Source organism: Pelodiscus sinensis, chromosome 2 (genome assembly GCF_049634645.1).
Source record: "Pelodiscus sinensis isolate JC-2024 chromosome 2, ASM4963464v1, whole genome shotgun sequence".
Classification (NCBI taxonomy): Eukaryota; Metazoa; Chordata; order Testudines; family Trionychidae; genus Pelodiscus; species Pelodiscus sinensis.
The window spans coordinates 160,927,228-160,941,388 of NC_134712.1; the positions used below are offsets into that span (position 1 = coordinate 160,927,228).

At 41.3% G+C, this 14,161-nt stretch overlaps 1 protein-coding gene across 2 annotated transcripts in view; it reads right to left on the reverse strand.

Moving 5' to 3' along the window:
• Positions 1-3,311: 3,311 nt before the first annotated feature.
• CUL1 (cullin 1) overlaps positions 3,312-14,161 on the reverse strand; it is a 93,570-nt gene continuing 82,720 nt past the window's right edge. For both annotated transcript variants that reach the window (XM_075921712.1, XM_075921711.1), the window contains exons 17-22: positions 13,318-13,410; positions 11,780-11,827; positions 11,609-11,691; positions 6,096-6,201; positions 4,500-4,613; positions 3,312-3,854 (exon numbers count right to left, since the gene is read on the reverse strand). In XM_075921712.1, coding sequence (XP_075777827.1) covers positions 3,774-3,854; positions 4,500-4,613; positions 6,096-6,201; positions 11,609-11,691; positions 11,780-11,827; positions 13,318-13,410 — 525 coding nt within the window. In that variant the 3' untranslated portion in view covers positions 3,312-3,773. The remainder of the gene's footprint in view (positions 3,855-4,499; positions 4,614-6,095; positions 6,202-11,608; positions 11,692-11,779; positions 11,828-13,317; positions 13,411-14,161) is intronic.

Below are 14,161 nucleotides of genomic sequence, written 5' to 3' on the forward strand. Positions count from 1 at the left end.
CACTGTGAGTGTATTTGAGTTATGGTAGTTCACCTAACTGTGATATTGGTGGTGAAGCTTTTGAGGATACAGTGGGATTAATGCAAAAGTAAATCAGCACCAGGGGTTTAAGGACAAGTTAGTACCTGAACCTTATGTAGTCACTTAAACTGATTAAGTTGGAAGCCTTTAGAATGGAAAAATGGTCTGCCTTTATTAATCTATTGCCTCCAATGTGCAACTTATTTGCCTTCTGAGTGACACTCAAAGTTAAATAAAGGTGTGTATTTAAACACAGAGCTTCCATTGGCCACTTTCTCTGAATACTGCTAAATAGTACTAAGACACCAGAACCAAGTGGTATTCACCCAAGAGTTCTGGAAACTCAAAATTGCAGAACAACTGTAGCTTGTAACCTACCCTTTAAAACATCTTCTGTACCAAATGACTGGGGGCGACAGCTAATGTGACACCAATTTTTAAAAAGGTGAGCTTAGCAGTTACAGGATGGCAAGTCCAGCATCAGTAAAGACGAAAATTCTCAGCTACATAGATGAACATAATGTGTCAGAGAAGAGTCAGCATGGTATTTGTAATGGGCAGTTATGTCTGACCACTCTACCAGGACTCTGTTGGGGTCAACAAGCATGTGGACAAGTGGGGATCCACTTGATATACTGTATCTACCTGTAGAGCCTTTGACAAGGTCCCTTACCAAAGACTGTTAAGTAAAATAAGCTGTCATGGGATAAGAAGGAAGATCCTCATGAACTGGTACCTGATATAAAGTGTCAATTTTCAGAATGGAGAGTGGTAACTAGTATTGCCCCCCAGGAGTGTACCTGGGACCAGTCCTCTTCAACATATTTATAAATGGTTGGGGTAAACAGTGAGGTGGCAAACTTGCATCTGAGAGAGAATTGCTTAAGACAGTTACGTGCAAAGTAAGAAGAGCTTCAGAAGGATCTTGGAAACTTGACAGGGCAACAACATGGCAAACAATCCCAACTATAGGTATAAAATGATGTGGGGGGAACAGATCATGGAATCAGTGTGCATAGTTTTCTGAAAACATCCAGGCTACATCTAGACTAGCAAGTTTTTCTGCAAAAGCAGTTGCTTTTGTGGAAAAACGTACCAGCTGTCTACACTGGCTGCTTGAATTTCTGCAAGAACACTGATGATCTCATGTAAGATTGTAAGTGTTCTTGTGGAAATACTATGCTGCTCCCGTTCGGGCAAAAGCCCTTTTGTGCAAGAGGGCCAGTGTAGACAACACGGTATTGTTTTGCGCAAAAATGGCGATCAGGGCTTTCTTGCACAAAACCGCATCTAGAATGGCACAGACGTTTTTCCGCAAGAAGTGCTTTTGCGGAAAAGCGTCCGTGCCAATCTAGATGCAGTTTTGCACAAATGCTCTAACGGAAAATCTTTTCCATTAAAAGCATTTGTGGAAAATCATGCCAGTATAGACGTAGCCCCACTGAATGTACAGCAGAAGTCAAAAAGCAAACAAACCTGGGAATCATCAAGAAAGAGATACATAAAGAAAATATATTGCCTCTATATAAATCCATGGTATGCCTACATCTTGAATACTGCACCCACCCCTAATCTCAAAGTTAGTGGAATTGGAAAATGGTTAGGGGAATGGAACAGCTGCTATGAGGTGAGCTTAATAATGGACTTTTCAGCTTGGAAAGAGAGATGAGTAATGGAGATTATGATGACAGAGGTCTATAAAAATCATGACTGGTGTGAAGAAAGTACATAAGGAAAAGTTATTTATTCCTCCCCAGAACACGAACTAGGCTCACCAAATAAAATGAATAGGCAGCAGGTTTAAAACAAAGCACATCCTGTAGAACTCCCTGCCAGAGGATATTGTGAAGGCAAAGACGTTAGCTTTCAAAAAAGAACTAGATGAATTCATTGAGGACAGGTCCATCAATGGCTACTAGCCAAAATGGGCAGGGATGATGTGTCTCTAGACTGTCAAAAACTGGGAGTGGGTGTCCAGCAATCACTGGTCTCTAAAATACAAAACATATTCACTTTCACAACAGTTTTTATTACTGTAAGGGCAGTCTGTTGACAGACCTAGTACAGGTTGCACCAGGACTTTCTGGTCCAGCAATATCAGGCCACAGATGTTCCTAGACCAGAGAGTTCAGTGGTGTGGCCCAGGAACCTTTGGGCTGGGGTAACAAAGTGTGTCTCCCCCCCCCCCCAGTGAGACTCAGGTGGCAAGGGGGTCCAGCTTCCAGGTCTGGCAAATTCTCATTTGGGACCAGTCAGGTCGCAGGTAGGGATGTAAGCAACTAAGTCAATTAGTCCCTGAACTTTTAAGCTTCCCTCCGCGCTCCCCCCCCCAAATGCACACAAGGTGTTTTTTAAATCCTTTCTGGTAATTTGTTTAAGCCTTCATTAGGGCAAAGCAACACTTTCAACAAAGCAAGACCAGAAAAAAAAGAGTTGCTAGGACAATATCTTCACATCATTATGGGAAATGAAGAAAGGTGGCTCAAAGAGGAATGGGTATTTCTCAGAAAACAATGGCTTAATGCTGTGGTGTCTTTGAGTGCCGGATGTGCACCATAAAAATAAAGATGGAGCTTCTGCTCACAATGACAATTTGGAAACACTAAAAGCAAGAATTTTACATTTGTACCAATAGTGAGTACAGCACTTCCACCATTATGAAATTAGGTTTTCACTTTTTCATTTTAATCAATCAGGCTTTCACAGCTCGGAGCAATGCTCAGTCACATACAAGTTATAAAGAACTAGAGCTCACTTGTTCAAAAATGAGAAAAAAAACTTAGCTAAATGTTAAAATGGGAATAATCTCAGAGCACGTGTGTTAAGTACACAGTTTTGTCCAAGAACGTGCATCCAAGATGTACTGCCACACTATTGATAAAAGTGGCCTAATTTGCTTAACCTCGTGCAAAAATATTACCTGACCGCTTAAGTAGATGAGTTTAGCATCTGTTGTATCCATTTTGAGAAACGCAAACTGCAATGCCAAAACATTTGTGCACATTTTCCAAGTATCTGCTATTGAGATTTATTAGCATATATCGAAAAAAAAACAGTATGCACAATTCAATGAACACTTCCCTGAATTCAGTCACTCCCTCCTCCAAAAAGCCACAAATACAGATTCATTTTTCAATCCTGGGAAGTGTTTTGCTATAATCACTGGAAAACAGGAAAGGAAGAAAGCAAAACTAACAAATTATTGTAGCTTTCATAATCATTATACCTTTTATTTACATTTAGAAAGTAGTGAAACTTAAAACAATAAAACCAAATGCAACTTGTACAGAAATCTTTTAATTTTTTTTATTTATCACACATTAAAAAATGAAACACACTATACAAATGGTTTTTCATAGCAGATTACACATACGTCCATTCAGACTCGCTCTCAAAGTGCTGCCAACATTTCTAAGTGCTGCCTGTGGTGGCAGCTATTTATCATATAGCCAATGTATTGATTTAAATGCAGTAGCATGCAACCCTCAGGGTAGAAGGTTTTGATTCCTTTCTGTTCTTAAATTAGGTTAAATGGCATTGGTGTCCATATTTACATACTTGAAATGTATCAATCCTGAGCAGTTCCGATGTAAATCTGAGACTGGCTGATGGGAGTCCTTGTCTCAGTCATTAAAAAGGGAGGTCCAAATGGCAGCAGACGGGCTGCTATGAAGTTCAGTTGTTTTCATTCTTTCCATCACATATCTATCTGCTGAGTGTCTCACAGAGTCAGACAACTGCTAATAAAAATGTTAAGCCAAGTAACTGTAGGTGTCCTTCTCACCATCGACACGCTCCAAGTACTCCTTTTCAATCAGAATGTCAATGCATTTCTGTAGGGGAAAACGTTGAAAGGCAAGTAATGCATTTCATAGTATTTAATAAAACAAACCCCAGGTAGGCACTTTAAGAGCAATAAAACAATTTTTGGTTGCTGAAAGCTTTTTAACAGTTTTGGCTACTAAATATCATGCTGAATACATGTTTATTTCAAAGACTTGCATTAAATATTATGCAGGGAAATGGCATAAACAAACAGACTATTCAAACAATGGCAATTTACTCAATTTTTGACCATGCCTAGAAGAGGCCACTCCGCAAACACTATTCAAGGGAGTAACGATGACTGAACACAGCCAAATGTTACTAATTCCCTAGAACATTATTATTCTGTAAGTGAGCAATAAAACATTTAAGCCAAAATGTACGTGGTTCCTTTATTTTGACAATGATATGATAAATTATGTCACAATAAACACTGTAGCATGCTTACTGGCACATGATGAGGTCTTATTATTTAGCCTCATCATATCAATATGCTGACTAGTCTTTGAGAACTTGTAAGGGATTAAATTAAATGTTTCCTACTTAAAGTATAATAGTTGAATAATTTATTTCTTTAAACCTTAAAAAATTAACAGGCTGAATTTAGAAAACAAGCATCTGAGTTAATATATATTACTGCTATTTTGACATACCTTAATTACTGGAACTCGTGGTTTGAATCTTGAGGACAGCTGGGTTAGAACTTCTCCAAGCAATTGCTGGTGTTTTAGAACCTTTCGCATTTTCATAATTCTCACAATAGCAGCCTAAATAGCAAAGTAGAAACAGACCTTTTTAGGAAGATACAATTTGCCATTCTGGATCAAGCCACTTTTCCCAAAGTTTTCACTAAGACAATCCACAAATTACTTTTTGTCTCTTTCTGAGACTTAGCCAAGATCCAAATTTGTTTGGGGAGGGTGGGAGCAAAATCAGAAGACAAAATCAAAATCCTCCTCCTTCCTCACCCAGCCACGGATACCAACCAGCAGCAACCTTCACTGAAACCATGATTCTGTCTGAGTGTAGCACAGCAGCATCTTCTGTCCCATGGGGCTAGGGCCAGCTCCTCACTATGGGGATTGCAATGTTGCATACAGGGTGACTGCGCCACTCAGGTTTGACCCAACTTCTCCTCTGTCATAACTGAGAAACAGCTGAGCCAAATTAGGGAGAGTAGTTTCATCAGATCACAATACCTGGAGCTGGGCTCAGTCCTATGGAACTGGAGTCACCACTGAACAGTGGGCTCACTCCTGCACCTGGCCCACAACCCATCTAAAACCTTTCTGTGACCTGCTGTTGGGGAAACATGGTCTTCAGAGCTTTATCATGCAGCTACCAGTGGCTTGTACCTGCTAAAGAGGATGTAAGCACTGCCTAGTGGTGGAACGAACATGCACAGAGTTCTTACTGAGAACTTTCAGTGTCTCATTATATGCTTGTTCTTAGACCCTTGCTAATCTACCAGATTACAAACTGTTTTGTACAAGGCTAGTATTAGTAATGGACATCAATGGCAATATTAGCCAGAAAACTTCAAAATGAGGCTTACAACTTTTTCTTCTGGAGGTGGATTCAGAATTGTAACAGGTACAATATAAATCAATTCCACTGTGATTATTTTAAATCTGAACAACATCCTGAAGTTTACATTGCACCTAGGTGCTCAGCAAAATCAGTGCATGAATCCCCAGAATCTAAATCCTCCTTAGTATGCTCTTCAATGTCGGCAACAACAAAAAGCCTTTGACACCCTCCTATGTCTGTTTTTATGTATAAATATAAAAGCTATCTATTTGAAAACCCTGTTATGTTTTGTTTCAAGTTTGTTTTGCAGAGGAATATTACACTATCATGTTCTCTTGGGCATAAATATTAAAAGCAAGCTTCTGCAGAAATACAGAAGTGTTAATGAACTTAAACTCATGGGGCTGAAATAGATTCACACTTACAGACTAAGGCCAGACTGCATCATTGTGACCATCTAGTCTGACCACCTGCATACTGCAGGCCACAGGACTTGACCCACCCACTCCTGTAACCTCTGATGTAGTTACTGAAGTCATGATGTAAAGACTTCATGTTTTAAAGAATTCACTATTTAGTCTAGGTAAACCAGCAAGTGACCCATCCCGCACACTACAGAAGGTGGCAATCCCCTTTCTCCCAGAATCTCTGACAGTAGGACTTGATATTGACCACATGCCATTGGAGGCAATATATTATCACATCACTATCCAACCCACCTGAATCAGTAGTTTCCTATCTTCCTCTATATTTTTGTGTGTAGTTTCCTGCTCCTGCTTCTGTTCAGTCTTCATTGGCACATTTATGTTGACCCTCAATTTTTTGCTGCCAGGAAAAGGTAGTTAAGTAAATAATTAGTCTAATTTCAAAAAGGAAATTTGAATGGAAATATCTGAGTACTCCTCCTATTTCCAAAAAGAATAAATTCCCTGCCCATTTGCTCACAACACAGCTTTTCTTCTTTAGGAGAGGAGAGGAATTTGTGGTGGTTCCATTTATTTCACAATTTCTCCCCTTCTCCAAACGTGACAGGGCAGTGATCTTTAAAAGATCTTAACACTGTGACATTCTTCATCGTAAGAGCTATCCAGGCCAGATGGAATACAATTCATAGTACTCTAGAGTGTGCAGGCACAACTGGGCACTAAATTTAAAGTAGGGATGTTAACAGGTAACTGGTTACCCAGTAAGCATCACCCATAATGGATTATGCTTACCGGGTAATAGTTAACCGGTATCTGGGAATGGCCAGTTGTAGGCAGAGGGCAACTCCAGCACAACTGGGCCCCTACGCAGGGCTGGAAGAGGCCTTCTCCCCGCCCCCACCAGCCCTTCTGGGCACATGCAGGGGGGGCCACTTGAGCCCTGCCAGGCTGCAGCAGGGCCAGCTCCCCCCCCTCCCCGCTCCCCTTTAACACTACATTTAAGCAGTCAGACAATTAACTATTGTGTTTAATGGTTAACCAATTGAATGGGATTTTACATGCCTGATTTAAACAAGCTTCAAAATACCATAATCTCCACAAAATGGTTAATACTAGAAAGGGCAGTGATCTGTCCAAGCAATAAAGGGATTTAGCCATCAAACTCCTCATGTGAATGGTCCCACTGAGTCTGCAGGATCAGACCACAATTGGACAAATCCTGGTACAAAAGCACACACATGAACTGCATATTTAGATTTAGTTTTGTGTTTCAAGTAGAAAATTAAAACATCTCAAATTATGAATTTGTTTTAAAAATATTTAAGGCAACCAAATGTAACCTTTGAAACAGGAATTTTGGTTACAAAATGCAAACTAACAAAGACTACTTGTGTACTGACTGCTAAAGGCGTACAGGCTGCAAAATTAAAAAGGAACTTACTTTTACAAAAATACAAAATGATTTACCTAAATTACTCAATTCTAAAGTGAATTTATTTTTGCCATTAATATCTGTTTACTATTTACATTTTAATTCTATTCATATTAAATGTATATAAAACTAAAACATACACAGCTAAAATTTTATTCTGGGTACCAAGGATAACATTTTCAAAAGAGCCAAAGCTGTATTTCCAAATATGACTTGGAAAGGTAAACTTCACAGTGAGGCTTGTAAGTGACTTTTGAAAGCAGAACTTTGACAGTTTACTACAGGCAGTCCCCGACTTACGCGGATCCACTTACGTCGGATCCGCACTTACGAACGGGGCTCTCTCACCCCGGAGCTCACAGGCAGCGGTCAGCCACCTCGAGCTCCGGGGCGAGAAAAGCTGCTCCCGGTGCCCCTGGTCTGCTGGGGACCGTCTCCAGCAGACATGGGGCATCGGGAGCAAACCCGCAGCAGCGGGGGGGTCCCGCGCTTCTGAGGCTGCTGCGGGTTTGCTCGCGGTGTCCCTGGTCTGCTGGAGACGGTCCCCAGCAGACCAGAGGCACCGCGAGCAAACCCGCAGCAGTGCGGGGACCCCGCCGCGGCTGCGGGTTTGCTCCCGGTGCCCCTGGTCTGCTGGGGACCGTCTACAGCAAACCAGGGGCACCGGGAGCAAAGCGGTCCGGTCACAGCAAAGCCTCAGAGGCGCAGCACCCCGCTGCCGCTTTGCTCCCTGTGTCCCTGGTCTGCTGGGGGGGGGGGGGGGGCGCAGCTAGTGTACCCCCCCCCCCCCCAAGCAGACCAGGCTTTTGTTGTGGACCCTGGGGCAGAGCAGCTGGGGCGCTGCCGGTTGGTCCCGCAGCGCCGCTCTGGGCACTACTGGACCAACCCGGCAGCACCCCAACTGCTCTGCCCCAGGCGTCCTGATTCAGCCGCTGCTGGTCAGTTTCAGCAGTGGCTGAATCAGGACTCCTGGGGCAGAGCAGCTGGGGTGCTGCTGGGTTGGTCCAGTAGCGCCGAGGAGCGGTGCTACTGGAGCAACCCAGCAGCACCCCAGCTGCTCTGCCCCAGACGTCCCCAAGTCAGTCGTTGCTGAAACTGACCAGCGCTGACTACAGGAAGCCCCAGGCAGAGTTGCTCTGCCCCGGGCTTCCTGGTATCAGCTGCTGATCAGTTTCAGCAGCAGCTGACTTGGGGTTCTTAAGTTGAATCTGTATGTAAGTCAGAACTGGCAGTCAGTTTCAGCAGCGGCTGAATCTGGATGCCAGTTCCGACTTACATACAGATTCAACTTAAGAACAAACCTACAGTCCCTATCTTGTACGTTACCCGGGGACTGCCTGTACTTCATCTTCTTCAAGAACAAGCTGTGAACAATTTGGATTATTTACACATCAAGTGCAATTAGTTACCCCCACAGACTTTTGGCCTCATCTGGTCAAATACAACATTAAATATGAAACAGCAAATAGTCCTGTGGCACCTTAGAGACTAACAAAAATATATAGAATCACGAGCTTTCATGGATAAGATCAGGTTTTCAAAATATTTGGTTAGTCTTTAAAGTGCCACAGGATTACTCATTGTTTTTAAAATTACAGACTAACACAGCTACGCCTCCAAGTTATTTTTGGAATTTTGCCTCTAGTAAGAGAGAAATGAAATCGATGCTGAGCTCCAATTATATGAGTATACACACATGGACAATAGAAAAATGACATTTAGGAGAAAAGTCAATGCGTTGGTGTACTTATTACATTCTGCTCATAGCGAGGAGATAAAAAAAATCCCAAAATTAATCTTTCATAAGATGTATTTTGCCCCAAGTAGGGATACTGTTGCAATTACACATTTGAATATTGTAAATATTTGTCGAAAGTGACCCAAAAAAACGACTGAAGTTTTATACTTTTCAAATAAGCCGTATTTATAAGCTTCAGAGGGTTAGCCTGTAACTGGAAAAAACTTAAAACAACAAATGCTCTAGCAACACCTTACAGACTAACAAAATATGTAGATAGTAAGATTGTACCCATGAAAGCTAATGACACCATTTATATATTTTGCTAGTCTTTAAGGTGCTGCGAGACCATTCATTGTTTTTTAGGTTTTGCCATTTTTATAAGCATCCTTGTGAATCCACTGCACTGTTGAAAACAGATTTTTATCAATTCCACTGATTTTGAAACTCAAACAAAAGTAGTTGATTTGAAAAAAAGAGTATTAAAAAAGAGCGAAAACATCGTCACCAGAACCAGGGAAGTGATTATTCCTCTCTATTCGGCACTGGTGAGGCCACATCTGGAGTACTGCGTTCAGTTCTGGGTCCCCCATTACAGAAAAGATGTGGACACACTGGAGAAAGTCTACTACAGGGCAACAAAAATGATTAGGGGGCTGGAGCACAGGACTTATGAGGAGAGCAGAGGGATTTGGGTTTATTTAGTCTTGTGCTGCCACTCTCCTCCCCTGTATCTGAGGGAATGGCAGCATGCAGAACCTCTTCCCCTGAGGCTTTTCCCCGCTGCTCTGGGGGCAGTGCTCCGTAGTGGCACGGAGCCACATGTGCCCCCAGGAGCGGGGTGGCAGAAAAGTGCCCTATCCCCAGCCCCTCATGCCCAGTCCCCACAGCACCCCTCCCTGACCTGGCAAAATCTTTAATCTGGCATACCCTGTTTCCCACCGTTCCTGGATTAAAGAGGTTCAAGTGTAATCACTTATGATTTTTCGCAAAACAGAATACTCAGCGCTCTAGTCATTGTTTAGATACAGAAGGGAAAAAATTAAATACAAGGCAGGATTTCTCAATAAAAATGTTCATTTCACATGAAATGGTTTATTTTTTAGCACGTGGATTAAGTTATATGTGCTAAACTAAAAGGATTCTTAAATACATCAACATCAGTGTAGATTTCATACCTGAGATTAAATATACCCCTTGACTAAGTACACAAAAATCACCACTATAGGTAGTTTGAGATACAACGGTGAAAGTAAGGGTGTGTCTAGACTACCTAGTTTTGTCGACAAAAGTGGACTTTTGTCGACAAAACAATACCAGCGTCTACACTACCGCGGAGTTCTGTCGACATAACGTCGACAGAACTCCGCGGTTTTGTCGACGCTGGTAAACCTCATTTTACGAGGCAAAACACCTTCTGTCGACAGAAGGTGTTATTGCCTGTAACGTTGCGTCCAGACTACGGAATTCTGTCGACAAAGCAGCTTGCTTTGTCGACAGAACTCCATGTGTCTGGACGCAAATTGTCGACGGAAGTTTTGTCGACAGTATCTGTCGACAAAACGCGGTAGTCTAGACGTACCCTAAGAGAGTGACTTGCTGGGAGAGGGGCTCTGGATGCTATTACTACACCAGCCGCTGTACTACCATAGGGTTCCCATGCCAGTGCTTGGCATAGGTGGCTCACCCCTTCCCTTTTGCTCTCTTCCCCCTCTTCTACCCTTCTCTTCTGCAAAATCCCAAGCCCCAGCAAGCATCCACAGCCCCTGGATAGCAGAGCCATAGCAGACCCAGACCACAGCCCCAATGGCTGGGCAGTGTGGTATCTGTACTCCCGGCCCTGAGCCTCCCCACATCCCACAAACTTCTGCCATGAGCCCTCTACACACTCCTCCCTCCCCACTCTGTGCCTCTGCACCCTAACCCCTCATCTTGAGTCCTCCACATCCCCTCCCACAATTAAACTTCTTACAGGTACTGCTGTAATGCAACCCACACCCCTGCACTGAACCACTTCTGTGCTGAAACACGAGAGGGGGTGGGGGGAGAAAGGGTTGTAATACGACAGTACCTGTTCCTTTCACCCCTGTTGACACATATGACTATAAATATGACACTGGAGTAAGAGGAGCTAACGAAAAGACACTGCAAAGAGAACCTTAATTTTTAAGACACTTCAGAGTTTAAATCTCTAAATAAGCACACTGATCTTTTTCCAGAAGCTGATTTTTTTCAGGGGCTGTTTTTAATGGCCATGTACTTAAAACTTTCAATTTGGTGCTTGCTTTTATTTAAAAAAAAATTAATAATTAAATTACATGTAATTTACTTGACATGTGAGAGTCAGGACTAATGGCAAAACCCACACTGATGGCACACAAACTAAATGTGTCTATTTGATCAATGTCTGTCTAAATTACACCAGATTTTACTATGCCCCAGTGACTAACAAGAATCAAGAGCTGAAGATGTGAGAGTATGTTTACTGACACTGCTGGTGAGTACCAGCTTATTTGCTTTAAGGATCTTTGCTCAATTATAGCTATAGCAAAGTGACACTATAGATAGCAGATGCTTCAGAGAAACAGGTTGTTACCATTTATACACAACAGGCTTATTCTATTATATTTTTCTTACTTTTTATAACCAAGATATAGTTTTATTAAGGTATCTGGCTTCAACTCCACCTCATCAACATTTGCATTTTCATCTTCCAAAACCTACAAGAAACAAAACATTATTATAAGATATATATTTGCTAAATTGTGTTTGAATGAATCAAATATGCAAGAAAGCAAAAGACCTTACCAATAATTTTGACTTCAGTAAAATCTGTAGAACTTGTGCCAAGATATCCTACAAGTTACAGGAAACATTATCAATGTGAATTTACAATACATTTTGTGCAAATGTCAAATGAATTTTGACAATGAGTTATAACAAAATAGCTGACAAGTTCTGCATGCATTGGAGCTATTCAGGTTTCATTTTTCATAGCTACAAAAATATGTACTGTAGGCCAAACTGAAAAAAAAAAAATCACCAATATAGGAAAAAATTGCAAAAATAGAACACAAGGAGCAAGGGTGGGGAACCTAAGGCCTGGGTCTAGATGCGGCCCCCAGCTTGCCTGGATCTGGCCTCCAAGGCATGGGCTCCCTCCCAGCATTGGGGAACTCATACTGGTGCTCCAGTCTCCTGCCATCCCCCCACACGGCTGGAGCACACAAATTCTACTAGCTCCCAAGGCTCTGGTATGTAAGCTGATTGATTTTAATGTGGGTCAGCAGCCCTCCACATATAGAGCATCAAGACAGTGATAATTAGTGATTGAAAAATACCATAAAAGCATATGGGAAATATTAAAGACTTAATTTTACCAGATTACAGACAAATACCACCACTTTAGCATCAACACAATAGTAGATTTTCCCCTTTTTTGTGCCAGACTGCTCTGAGGATTCTCAAATAGGCCAATTTCAAAGAACAATTCTTTCCAATTACCCCTTTAATGACCCTTTCCCCACTAAATGGTGCTGACATGTAGGGATGCATCTGGCCAAAGACTATTTCATTCATGCTGAGTAAGAACTCAGAAAATGCACCATAGCAGCTTCCTGAACATTTTTTAGGTCTTATCTACATTGGGGCTTATATTTAAGTACAAACACTTGAGGCCAGGCCCTGAGGAAGTTGCACTAGTGCCTCTCTCAAGTACATGTGAAGCTGCTAATTCCTCTGCTGAAACTGAACCCAGTCTGAAGCAGATAGATGCTACATCCATGCAAACAGTATTGAGTTTGCACTAGGTGCAGCTACATCGGTGGCTGACAATGTCCATAACAGAGGCAATTATTCAATGCAGACATCACCCTATGAATTTTCTATGGAGCATCCACAGCTCTAATTTGTATTCACAAATTTATTCTCTCTTTGGCAGGTCACTTAAGTTCGCTGACCAGGAATAATTTGCCTTTTCTTAACATGCTTTAGAGCAGACCTCATGTGAACCTATTGGAAAAATATCTAGTTTTTAAACAGTTGGGGTATAGCATCTGCTTTTGAAGGAACAGTAGGGAATTGCCTCTCCAAGTAAAGCAAACACTTAGCCAATGAACCTATGTTCTCAATGCATTCATGTTCTTAATCTTTCAGGATATAAAACACATGGAAACCTCTAGGAACCTAATAAAGGGAAACCAGCACCTTCCCCCAAAACAGAAGTTTTAAAACAAAAACACATGCACTGGAAAACCAATGACTAGTTATAGGACCTGAGAAGGGAGGTAGTGAGTAAGTGAAATGATAACATAAAACTAGTATAATACAATATATTAAGTCACTACCATTTTTATTTGAGTACTGTCTGTCAGCTGTTGCACAGTATAGGCATCTTCTGTGTTGTACTGCAGTAGGATTGCCATCTGGAATGTTGATGCCTTCCAGACACCAAAGAAAGAAAAGAAAAGGCCAAATATAAAATCTGAGTGAAAGTACACATAACCTGAATGTGTATTTGAACTTGAAGCCCTGGAAAATTCATGAATCATGAATACACACACATGCAAACTCACTCCTTCTCCCACCAAACTGAACTGAAACCTTGATGAAGCCTGATAGCGATAACTATTTAATCTAAAAGGAGGAAAAGGTTTATAATACTCAATTTGAAATTATCATCACTTTAAAAAAGTAAATGCGAGATGTACTTTTCAATGACCCTTCGTACTCACGTCTACCATTTCTTCTCTGCTATTAAACAACATTTTGAATGGATGTTTAAAGCAAACAATTCTGAAAGATGTACTTTTTTAAAAAAAATAAGGGTTAGAAACTGTGCTACAGGTTTTTTTTTTTAAAATAGATTATGAGTAAAATTCTCTCTATGCCTAAGCATGAGAAAGCAAAGAGGCATAATGTTTGTAATACAACTAAAAACAGTGAGACATTCATGCCTTCAGATATGTCTACACAACACAAACTTGAATGTGTGAATGATAATTGAGAACTGAGAAATTAGGCCACATGCTTTCAGACTACGTTCTTTAAAGAGCTTCATGGGACTGCCAATAAAACACAATTTTCTATTTAAAATGGGAGATAAATCTTCACTAAAACTCTCTGTATGTTATTTCACATGTGCCAGCATTGTATTGCCTATGTTCCAGTATTCTTTATATCTCAATCCTA